Genomic DNA, 12428 nt, shown 5'->3' with positions numbered 1-12428 from the left:
ACAACATCACCACTTTGCCTTCATAAACGTGGCTTGGCTGTCTATCTGGTAAAGCAGCCACTACTTTGGTAGATTAGGAGGATTTTCAAGGATGCAGAGGGATGGGATCATTGGAAAGGTGAAATAGCCAATGCCAAGAAGCACCAAGCACAGCAATTAACATGTTTGAATTATCTTATACATACAAGATTTACGCATGGTGAGAGGGACTTTGCATACATTGGATACATTAAATATCTTATCGTGTTAAGAAGTAACATCAAATCGTACATTCTTTCTTCTTTTCCAAGTAAAAATAGGGTTGATTCATTCCTAGGAATTAAACCTCTGAAGAAGTCATTGGACCATAAGATCACTGTTATCAAATCTTAAATAGGGTAGATTCGTTCCCTTCAAGACATGTTTGGATTGTGACTTTTGTTTGTATTGCAGCAACATTCACTAACCATATAATGATACAAAGAAAAAAAATGGAGAAAAATTGGTGCTTACATTAAAACTCTGGTCCAATACCATCTCAATCTCAAAGATTAAAATAAATAATTAAAAAACCTCCAATTAAGACTAGTCCAAAGAAAGAAAAACAACATGGGATTTAGTTTTATTAATTTTTGGGTATGCTTTAGATTTAGATTTATTTTGTATCACAGAACAAAGAGCTAAAATGACCTCAGAAATGCACGAGGGAACAGTTTTGGTTTGATTTTAGTTAATAGTTGGTTCATACACAATCTTGGCTATGCTAATAACAAATTGGCATTCGGTCCACTTTATCAATTCGGTCTGATTCGGTATACTATAGTCCACTTTGATCAATTATGGTCCAATTTGGTCTACTTTAGTCCACTTCAATTCACTTAGGTCCATTCGGCCTACTTCAGTCAATTCAGTCCAATTCAGTCTATTCAGTCATGTTCGGTCCATTCAAACCCATTCGGTCTACTTTGGTCAATTCGGTCCAATTTGGTCCATATGGTCAACCTAGGTCTATTCGGTCCAATTTGGCCAATTCGGTCCCTTTAGATCTTTTAGGTCAAATTTGCTCCATACGGTCCACTTAGGTCTTTTCGGTCCAATTTGGTCCATTCTGTCTATTTAGGTTCATTCGATCCAATATGGTCCATTCAGTCCACCTAGGTCTATTCGGTCCAATTTAGCCATTTTGGTTCAGTTAGGTCTATACTATTCCGTCCAATTTGGTCCATACAGTCCACTTGGCCAATTCAGTTCAGTTAGGGCTATTCGGTCCAGTTCGGTCTACTTTGGTCAATGCGATCATGCTCTGTCAAATCCAGTCCACTCTGTCCACTTCGATCTATTCAGTCCAATTCGGTCTATTCGGTCCAATTTGGTCCATACCGTCGACTTAGGTCTATTCGGTCCATTCAGTCCACCTAGGTCTATTCGGTCCAGTTACGTTTATTCGATCCAACTGGGTCCATACGGTCCACTTAGCCGATTCGGTCCACCTAGCCGATTCGGTCCACTTAGGTCTATTCGACCCAATTTGGTCCATTCAACCGATGTAGCAAAGTTGGGGTAAAGTTGTGGAAAAATTTGTGTTTTAGTCTTCCATGTTTAATTATGTTTTCATATGAAGTTTGTTATTTATTTTTGTTAGTAATCTAATTACTTCCAGATAGGTTGTGTCCATTATGCCATGTCACTGTTATAACACTTAGTATCATTAGATTACTAGCAGAAATGAACAACAATGGTAATATAAAAACAAAATCAAACTAGAAGTTTTGAAATAAGACATAAAGGGATAAAATGAAAATAATCTTAAACTTTAAGGGCCAAAAATGTTTTTTAGTCAAAAGAAAATTTATTAGAATAACAAAATTAATTCATCCTAAAGGTAGATTAAAAACAAAAGTAATTCACCCAAAAGGTTGATTAGAAACAAAATTAAGAAAAAAATTGAAAGTGATATAAACTAATTATTGCAAATAGAAGACTCAAATTCCATTTTTTTTTCCTTCATTGCTACAGATGCAAAAACCATTTAAGCACACTCAAAGCTAGGCTATATAATTGTATGGAACATATGGTCTTTGTTCTCTCTCATGAGTCATGAGTGATTTATGACTTTATCCATTCCTTCTCTCCCCAACTAATTGGTCGAAGAGAAATAAATTTATTCATTTCATGATATCTCAAGGCTTTTATAAGCTTATATATAATCTTTATTTTACCTCAAGAAAGAAAAAGATAAGCACTTGGCATGTGCCATTTAATATTTTTTTTATATAAAAAAAAGCCACTTGGCTTGAAATTTTTTTTTTTTATTAGTCCGTCTAGTGGAGATGAAAAAAAAAATGGAAGAATAGAAAATATTGAGATGATAGAAAATATCTAGTCCCCTTTGTATATGTAGTAAAGACAATGGAAAAAAAATGATAAAAATTAAATTACTATTATATCCTTATTATTATGTGAAACAATGGAAAAGTGGACAAATAATTTTGTAAGTTTCTTCTCAAACCCATTTCCCTTCCATTTTCTTCTCAAATTATGAGGGAAAAAACAATGATGGATTAAGTAAAATTCATTTTCCCTATTTTGATTCCCCTCTCTTTTGAACCCCAACCACACAATGAAAAATCATATTTTCCTCTCCCTTTTTTTCCTTCCCCTTTTTTCATTCTTTCCCTTCTATTATGTTCTACTAGCATGTAACCTATGCATACACATTGATGCATTTAAAAATAAAAACATTTTTCAATCATAAAAATATACATAATTGATTGAATCATTAGAAAAATAAACGTATTTGGATGCATATTAAAATTCTTGCCTAAGTTTAATAATATTTATGATAATTTTTATTCTAATTTTTAATAAGATAGAAAATGTGATGATTTTCGCTGAGTAAATATATGATTATTTGTTTTTTTTTTTTTTAATGTTTCATTAATATTGAACTCTTAGTATATATTTTGCATTCATTAACTCATTTGACACAAAGATTAAAAAAATTTAGTGGACACTTGGCACAAAATTAGCTCACAAGTGAAAACTAATTTACTATCTAATTAAAATTTTCTCAAATTTGGCTTTAAATATATATATATATATATATATAGATTTTGGATATACATATGAGTTTACTCTTCTTTTATTTATTGAGTTTTTGATGGTTTATTTACTTTAGACTCTTTGTCCTTTGCACAATATTAGCTCACTTAGAATTAAATAGGACACATGACGTAAAATTAGATAATAAGTAAAATTTAATTAAGAATCTAATTGAAATTTCTCTTTATTTTGGTTTTAATTATATATATATATATATATAGATATGTTTTTGGATTATGGTTCCTCTATTGTTTGTATAATATATAAACACACAAAAAATTATTAAAAGTTAATAGTTGCATTTGCGAAAATTTACAAGTGCATAAAAGAAAAAATTAAGTATATATTAATTGATATACTTCGGCTGAGAGGCATGTTCTTGCTCTACCAATCAATGTCCAATACTACTTTTTTCTAAGAAATAATTTTTTTTTTTTTTTAAAGACAGAAAATTGGTTAGCTAAAAATTACAGTACCATGCGTTTATACTTTATAGTGTAGTTCTCACACAGGAGCCCAACTTTTGGACACGGTCTGCCATTAGAATGATGGTATGACTGGCACAATAATTTTCCAGCTACTGGACAAAATTTCCAACTAAGCCTCTGTTCCACTTGTTTTCTTTTGGTTGCTTTTTCTCTGCATGATTGTACCAAGAAAATGACCATAGAAAACGAATGATATCGATGACATTCGTCCACATTAAAACTCGGTCTTCCTTCACTGCAGCATTACTTTTACTCACACTTTCATCACTTCTAGCCAGCATTCATCTCACTCTTTAAGCGTTCCTTTCAGCTACTACTAAGAAATGGCCGAAGCAATCCTCTTTGGTCTTGCACAGAAAATGATTGAAAATCTGGGCTCTCAGACTTTCCAAGAGATTGGATCACTCTGGGGTGTCGAAGGTGAGCTTGAAAAAATCAAGGAGACTGTTTCCACAATCCAAGCTGTACTTCAGGATGCAGCGGAGCAGCGAAGTCATAACAATCAAGTCAAGCACTGGCTCGAAAAGCTCAACGATGCAGTTTATGACGCAGATGACTTGTTGAGTGAGTTCTCAACTGAAGCTACAAGGCGAAGCATGGTGAGTGGGAATAAACTCACAAAAGAGGTACGCACTTTCTTTTCAAAGTCAAACCAACTAGCTTTTCGTGGTAAGATGAGTCGTAAAATAAAGGCAATGAGGCAAAAGCTAAATGCAATAGCAGAAGTCAGGGAAAAGTTTCACCTGAAAGAATACCACGTAGAGCCTAAAGTAGTGAGGGAACCAACTCACTCATTTGTACGTGAAGAAGAAGTTATTGGGAGGGAAGAGGAAAAAAAGGCTATCATAGAACTATTATTGGACTCTAATGTAGAAGAGAATGTTTCGGTTATTCCCATTGTGGGGATAGGGGGATTAGGGAAAACTACTCTTGCTCAATGTGTGTACAATGATGAGAAAGTCAAAAATAATTTTGAGTTAAAAATGTGGGTATGTGTTTCTGATGTCTTTGAGTTGAAAAGTATTATTGAAAAGATAATAATATCTGCTATAGGTGATGCACCTAGAAATCTTGAAATGGATCAATTGCAAATTAAACTTCGTGAAAAAATTGATAGAAAGAAATACTTACTTGTGTTGGATGATATATGGAATGAAGATCGTGAAAAATGGCTTAACTTGAAGAATATTTTAATGGGTGGTTTGAAAGGAAGTAAGATTGTAATAACCACTCGTAGTAAATTGGTTGCAAAGATTACACACACAGATTCACCATATATTAATCTCAAAGGTCTCTCCATAGAGCAGTCTTGGTTTTTATTTGAGAAAGTGGCATTTAGCAAAGGGCAAGTGACCAATAATCCTACACTGAGGGAAATTGGATCGGAGATTGTAAAAATATGTCAAGGTGTACCCCTTGCCATAAAGTCCATAGGACATGTGTTATACTGTAAGGAAACAGAATCTGAGTGGTTATTTGTAAAGAATAATTTACTAGAAAATGTAACTCTAGGGAATGAGATTTTACCTATTTTAAAGTTGAGTTATGATAATCTCCCATCATATTTAAAGAGTTGTTTCACTTATTGCTCTTTGTTTCCCAAAGATTATGAGATGGACAAGGAAACAGTGATACAACTATGGATAGCACAAGGGTTTATCCAATCATCAAACAAAAATCAACAATTAGAGGATGTTGGTGATGAGTATTTCAAGGATTTACTTTGGAGGTCCTTCTTTGAAGAAGTAGGGACTTACAAAGGCTTAAGATACAAGATGCATGATTTAATTCATGATCTTGCGGAAGCTATTGCAGGCGAGGAGTGCAGGCTCATTAATATTGATGGAAAAAATATTAATGAAAAAAATCGTCATGTATCATGTCCATTTTCTATTGACTCATCTTTTACTGAAACTTTAAGGTTGTTGGTTAAAGCAGTCAAGGTACATACATTTCTTCTAACATATAATGAGCATAAATCTGGTGGCTTGGATGAGTCAATGTTGAAAACAATTATTTTGAGTTTCAAGAGCTTGCGTGCGTTAGATTTACATGCACTGAACATTAAATCAATACCAAATTCTATAGGGAAGTTAATACATCTAAAGTATCTTGATGTATCTTTTAATTGGAATATTGAAACTCTCCCTGATTCAATTACTACATTGTTGAATTTGCAAGTACTAAAACTTTATGATTGTAGAGGTCTTAAAGAATTACCCAAAAAGTTTAGAGAATTGGTTAACCTCAAACATCTTTATAATCGTGGTTGTGATAATTTGAGTCATATGCCTTGTGGATTAGGGCAAATGACTTCACTTCAAACATTTCAATTATTCATTGTGAGCACCTCCTCCCACACTGGTGGATTAGGCGAATTGAAGAAGCTAAACCTGCAAGGAACATTAGAGATCTCACATTTGGAACGGTTGAAAGAAGCTAACTCAGAATCCATTGTTGTGAATTTAAGGGAGAAGCAACATCTTGAAAAATTGATATTAAAATGGTATCATCAAGATCAAGTAGATAATAATGAAGATGAGAAGTTATTAGAAGACCTCCAGCCACACCAAAATCTCAAACATTTGGAAGTGCATCAGTACAAGGGTGTGAAATTTTCAAGTTGGGTCTCTTCTCTCACAAATCTTGTTGATTTAAGGATAGAGAATTGTAAGAGATGCCGATATCTACCACCATTGTCTCATCTCCCCTCTTTAGAATCTCTAAGGCTTGACATGATGAATGATTTGGAGTACATATCCGACAATGATATGAGTAAAGAGGTGCCTGCTTCATCCACAACATTATCAACAACGTTCTTCCCATCTTTAAAGTCACTCACAATAGAGGAATGTCCTAATTTGAAGGGATGGTGGGGGAAAACAGGGAGGGATTTAGTTGCAACAATATCTGCGTCAACACCAGATCATCAACAAGATCAGTCTCACAACTCACTGCCTTTATTTCCTCTTCTTTCTCATTTGTGGATTATTAATTGCCCTAAAATGACTTCCATGCCCCTGTTTCCCAATCTCGAAGAATCTCTATGTTTAAACAAGGTCAGTTTGAAGCCTTTGCAAGAGACAATGTCAGTTTCCTACTCTTCATTATCCTCTTCTTCTCCTCTCTCCAAATTAAATGATATGACTTTGTTTTCTATAGAAGATATAGAGTCTCTTCCGGCTGAGTGGGCACTACATTCTCTCAAAGAACTATATATTGAGAATTGCCCTAGACTAACATCTATGTCTGGAGCGGTGCGTAATCTCACCTCCCTCTGTTTGCTATCAATTGTCGATTGCGAGGAGTTCGATCCATTCAGAGACATGCATGATGATGGCATGGAATGGCGATGCCTCAATTGTCTCCGTGATTTATTTTTCAAAGGTATTCCGAAACTGAAGTCTCTCCCTGTGGGTCTTCAATGTATTTCCACCCTAAAAGAGCTCCGCATTTCAAACTGTCCAAATTTAATGACTTTGCCGGAGCTCACCTCACTTGAATATTTTGGGATTGCAAGATGTGAGCCTAATCTGACATCACTTCTTGAGATTAGTTGTCTCACTTCTTTACGGTTGCTGCGAATTATGGGCTTTCCCAATTTGATTACTTTCCCCGAATCAATTAGGAATCCAATCTCACTTGAAAAGCTTTCCATTTGGGGATGTCCCAATCTCACAACACTACCTGATGATGGCTGTCTCAAGTCTTTACAAAAACTACAAATTGTGGAGTGTCCTCAGTTAGAGGAAAAATACAAAAATAAAATCGATAAGGATTTCCCTAATTTGGAAATCAGATGGGAGTGATGAGACCACACCAGCAAACGGCTCTACTTCGTCTTCTGCAACGGCCACTCCCCTCTTTCACTTGGTATGCATTCTATGCTTTCAAAAGAAACTGAGCTTTTCTATTCTGTATAGAAACAATATTATATAATTGAATTGATAATTTGTTTAGGTTTTCTGGTAATTAAAAATCAGAGACGTTTATTTATTTATTTTGAAATTGGAACGGCTTAACTGTAGAGACATAAAGGATTTCTTGTTAAATTTTTATTGATCATTCAGCAACCAAACTTTTAAGGGTTATTACTATAATTTTCTTTGATTTTTGATGTAGATTTAATTGGAAGCACAGAACAAACGGAGGTGTAAGTATCTGGGCATGTTCAGAACCTTAGGAACAAGTGCAACAAGTCCATGGCTTAGGTGATTATCTTGTTTTTTGTTTCATTCTCTTTTCCCTTTGCATACAAATTTCATTCTAGATATGATTCTCATTTCTTTGTTCATTCTAATGATTTCTGCCTTTATATAAACTACAAAATGACACTTCTTTGTTTGGGTTCTTGATTCTGAATAAACAGAGTAAAATCTGGCACTTGTTAGATTTGATAACATTCTGGTGAATGATCTTTATTGACAACGACCCTCTATGAAGCTGTTTTATATTCAGGTATTTGCTCTTTTGTTAGCTTTAACACTTTATCAACAAACAACAATATCCAGTGTGGTTTTTGGGTTCTTACATTATGGCTGATTTTTGTTCACTGTACAATGATAACTTAGTTTGGACATGCAGAAGTACTGTGATGGATTTTACTTTATGAACAATATTTGGATAAGAAGATAGGATCAATAAAATAAAATTATAGAGTTATACATAGTTTGTCATTTGAAAAAGGAGAAAGAAAATCAATTGAATTCTCACATCAAATGCATACTTCTTTTATTGTAAGCCAAACTGACATAAACATAATATTGAAAACTTTGTTTTATTTTCTTTTCCTCACTTTTTTGGAATGATTCCAGGCAGAAATTGCTAGGGAATGGTCCAAGACTGCTCGCATCCTAAATTGAATGTATTTCAGAAGGATATTATGGTTCAATTTAACTACAGGTCCATACATCTCCTTTAAATTCAGTTTCTTTGTTAATAAATTATCCAAATTCTGCTTGTTTTCCTTCAATTAGAAGTATAATTTGTGTGCAGAATATGGAAAAGCTTGGAATATATATAAGAACAGATTGGAGTTTGTGATCTCCAAAGCGAGTCGTTGCTGCAATTATGTATGCCTCTAATGAAAAAATCAGTGGTAAATCTTATTTTTTTCCTTTCATTTATATTCTTATTTTTGTACGTTCTCAAACTTATATCTAGTAGTTTGGCTTGGATAAAGATCACAACAAGGTGTTAACAGAAAAGTTGTTCCTTTTCAAAAATGGCTTCATTATGTGCGTAGCTGATTCCTTGGATATTTGACGATTTCTTTGTGAAGCTATTGAAAATTTTAAACCTAAACAGGTAATTGTTTTAACTCACTATATTTATTTCTTAATTAAAATAGGTTGGTCATGATTTTCAGTTTGTGCCTTTAGTTTCTGTAACTCACTTCACTCTGTAACCATATGAATCAAAAAATGAGTAATAAAAATCATGTTCTCTACAATGTAACTATAAATTTTTATTTAGTTTTATCTCATTACATTGTTATCTGGGAACTGAGAAGGGATTTTTTATTTATTTTTTTTTTTTTCACTTATTGAGAAAAAAAATCTTGAGATCTGGTCAGTTGATTCAGAGGGATTCAACGCCACTACTTTCTTACATTCATGCATCTCCTTTCTAAGTTCACTTTGAATTTACTAAATACTGATTCTCTTCATTCTTCCTTTTGTTTCAGGTTTAGTGAATTTATCAGTTATTGAAATCTGCATGTAGGAACTTTGAATTTGGAAACAAACAGTTTTTAGTGAATTTACTGCAACTACAAGAAGATAATGTGGTGCATATCTCACTCCTATCTTAATATATCTTATTACACTTTGTTCTTTTGTTTTGAATTTTTGGCAAATTTATTGAAAGATGGTAGAAATTTGGAATTTTTGGAAAATTTATGTAAAATAATATTCTTAAGAAATTTGGAATCATGGAGTGATTTCTATAGCATTCGCAAACAATATTCAGAAAAGGTCTTTGTTTGTAAAACTTGAGATTAAAAACTATAGTTTCTTTGGTCTCCTTAGGATTCTGTCCTATGTCCTAGATTTTGATTTAAGATGGCAAATCTTTTTGTAATATCGTTTAAAGTTTTTTTTTTCCCCCTCCTTTTGAGAAATGAAAAATGTCTCTCAAGTGTTATTTGCTTTCCATTATTCATGGTTTAAGAGGAAGTGGTATGCCAATTGCTTTTTGCATGCTACTTGATTTTACAGAATCTTTAATGTTTGTTTGGGTCCTTTAGGATTTTAAGGATCACATGCTTGAAAAAGCCTATTTTGAATACCAATATTACTTACATCAACATATGCCTGATTATCTTTCTAGTTTCTTCTAACATGGTAATTTATCTCAGAGGTTCACTAGGTTTTGGTGAAGAAGCATTACAATCTCTTCCAGGGAAAGTTGGGCAATAGGTACTTATTATGTATCTAGTTTTGTTACACCTGCTATGGTCATTTTTTTCTTCTTAATTTAAAAAATATTATTTGAATTCTTGCATTGCGATACTAGTTGGGAATCTCATATAAACCCTGTTTTCTTTATTCTATGTTATGCACAGGATGTAAATGATCTACTCACAGCTATAGATCATGTCATTGACAAGGGACTCGCTGACAACCCACTTGATTGGTCAGGTGCTTTAATTATGAAATTTGTATATTTTTACTTCCCCTCTTTTTTTTTTTCTTTTTTTTGGTAATTTAATTTATCTCTCAATCTTTCCTCCTATATCCCTTGTGCCTTCCAAGTTTTATTTGTTTTGAGTCTAGCATTTGATTGTTAAGATATCTATTACCAGCTAGTGGTTTTCCACAAAGAAATCTCTTCCATTATGGATTAGATAGTTGAGAGATTAGTGCAAGTCAAACTTATAAGTGGGCTACTTGTCATACATGGACCGGTGGTCTTGTGTGTCACGTTTTTATCATTTCTCTCTGTTTAATTCATGGTGCACTGCATGCAAATACTTGGTAAAGTGGATGTTATGATTAATGATACACATTCATATTTGATTTCTCAAATGAACTGGGGCTCACTTAAGAATCGGATCATATTTTTTTTCTAATGCTGCAGGCACCAGAAAAGTTTGTTGTTGCTGCTGTGAGGAATCCTGTTTGTAATTTTGCATTGATGGTTGGTACAACAGATATCCCTAATTGGTGCTATTTGTTTTCTAGTATTATTTCCCTCTTTTTTCCTTTTTTTTTAATGTTAATTCTCAAACTTATTTCTGATAGGTTGCATTTGGATGAACTGTAGCTTGGTGTTAGCAACAAGATTACTACCTATCTTCAGATAAAGTAAAATTTCAGGGTGGCCAGTTCTTGGACTTTTTCAGCCACCCTCAGTGAAAACCTAAGCTAACTTTTATCCTAGTGTAATTTTTTCAATAACAAAACAAACTTGTGATGATTTTTTTTTTCTTTTTTTCTAATGTGTTTCAAATTGTAACTCTATTACCTATATAGTATATACATAACAGTACTTTAATTACAAGAACTATCATGAGAAATATTTTATAGGGATAAGCATCTAGCAAATGCCAATTACCTAGAAGAATCAGATAATCTGAAGAAATTTCTTTGGTAATCTGATGATGGGATTTTTTGCCTGGATAGTTTCAGGATTTGAGAAGCTGATGTAGCTAAGGTACAGATCAGTTACACTTGTCTATAATCAAATTTGAAGAATTCTGAGCTGTGACATGTAAACATATACAGAATAGGTAATGAACCTTAAATACTTCTGTTATGTTTTTCCCATGCAGTTCTTCATGTTGGAGATGGAGTATTTGAGGTACGTCCTACCTTGGCTGACACTCATCTAGGAGGCGATGATATGGACAAGGTTGAAACAAGAGAAAAGAGTAGATCTTTAGCTTATATTCTTTGTTTTCTGATTTATAGTTAGTTGTGACTAAATTACACCCTTACATTCTATAATTTTTAATAGAGAATAGTTGATTGGCTTGCTGAAAACTTTAAGAAAGATGAAGGCATAGATCATCTAAATGACAAGCAAGCTCTACAACGTCTCACAGAGACTGCTGAGAAAGCAAAGATGGAGCTGTCATCTCTGACTCGGACAAATATTAAGTATGTGCCTGTTTCTATGTCTTCTTTCTTTATGTTGATCTCTCTCTTTGCCATAATCACAGAGAAAAAACATTTTCTTTTCCAGTTTACCTTTCGTTATCGCCATTGTGGATGGCCCAAAACACCTTGACACCATGCTGACAAGTGCCAAATTTGACGAGCTGTATTCAGATTTGTTAGACAGGTATGCTTTTTGGCAATTGAAATTTTTACTCCATGGTTTGGCACCATGCATGTTCAGAAATAGAATAACTCATATGCAATATCACTGTATTTGTTTTATCTCCATCACTTCAGTTTTCTTTCTTTTGATTTGAACTCTCTTTTTCTGTCATCTGGTAGTCTACTTGCCTCACCGGATTACAACTGCAATTAACTTTCTCATAGGCTTTCCTCCAAAGATATAGATGAAGTTGTTGCTTTTGGGGCTGCCGTTCAGGTGTGCCCTTTTCCTGTTTTTTTTTTTTTTTTTTTTTTTTTTTTTTTTTTTTTTTTTTTTCCACTTATTTGTGTCAGTTTTATTTCCAGACTCTTGTTTTTTAGCTGGAGAAGTTAATGACATTGTGCTCTTGTATGTCTCACCATAGAAGGACTTGAAAACTTTTGGGGGGGGGGGGGGGGGGTGCAATGACAAAGATTATCGCAAGGAACACAATTCACCAACTTCCAAATCAGAGGTGTTCTCCACCACAGCAGATGGACAGACCAGTGAAGGGATTAACGTCTATCAGGGTGAGAGAGAGTTCTCTGTCTATCT

General features: G+C 33.7%; 2 protein-coding genes across 22 annotated transcripts in view; one reads left to right on the top strand and one right to left on the bottom strand.

Moving 5' to 3' along the window:
• Positions 1 to 12428, bottom strand: part of LOC126724288 (E3 ubiquitin-protein ligase makorin-like) — a 133261-nt gene that overhangs the window by 56992 nt on the left and 63841 nt on the right. The window lies entirely within an intron of this gene.
• Positions 1 to 12428, top strand: part of LOC126724271 (putative disease resistance protein RGA4) — a 129721-nt gene that overhangs the window by 74631 nt on the left and 42662 nt on the right. The window contains exons 3-17 of one of the 18 annotated variants that reach the window (XM_050428819.1): positions 6629 to 7442; positions 7692 to 7780; positions 7939 to 8027; positions 8384 to 8471; positions 8565 to 8667; positions 8752 to 8876; positions 9256 to 9357; positions 9928 to 9988; positions 10135 to 10210; positions 10650 to 10709; positions 10814 to 11225; positions 11344 to 11442; positions 11529 to 11671; positions 11757 to 11855; positions 12014 to 12110. In XM_050428819.1, coding sequence (XP_050284776.1) covers positions 6629 to 7378 — 750 coding nt within the window. In that variant the 3' untranslated portion in view covers positions 7379 to 7442; positions 7692 to 7780; positions 7939 to 8027; ... (10 more) ...; positions 11757 to 11855; positions 12014 to 12110. Of the gene's footprint in view, positions 1 to 4059; positions 4196 to 5919; positions 7443 to 7691; positions 7781 to 7938; positions 8028 to 8383; positions 8472 to 8564; positions 8668 to 8732; positions 8877 to 9255; positions 9358 to 9927; positions 9989 to 10134; positions 10211 to 10649; positions 10710 to 10813; positions 11226 to 11343; positions 11443 to 11528; positions 11672 to 11756; positions 11856 to 12013; positions 12111 to 12428 lie in introns of those variants that run through there. The other 17 variants (XM_050428824.1, XM_050428822.1, XM_050428821.1 and 14 more) reach the window with 17 other exon arrangements.

Source organism: Quercus robur, chromosome 4, assembly GCF_932294415.1.
Source record: "Quercus robur chromosome 4, dhQueRobu3.1, whole genome shotgun sequence".
NCBI lineage: Eukaryota > Viridiplantae > Streptophyta > Magnoliopsida > Fagales > Fagaceae > Quercus > Quercus robur.
Note: the sequence above shows the minus strand (reverse complement) of the source record. Positions and strands in the feature narration are given on the sequence as shown.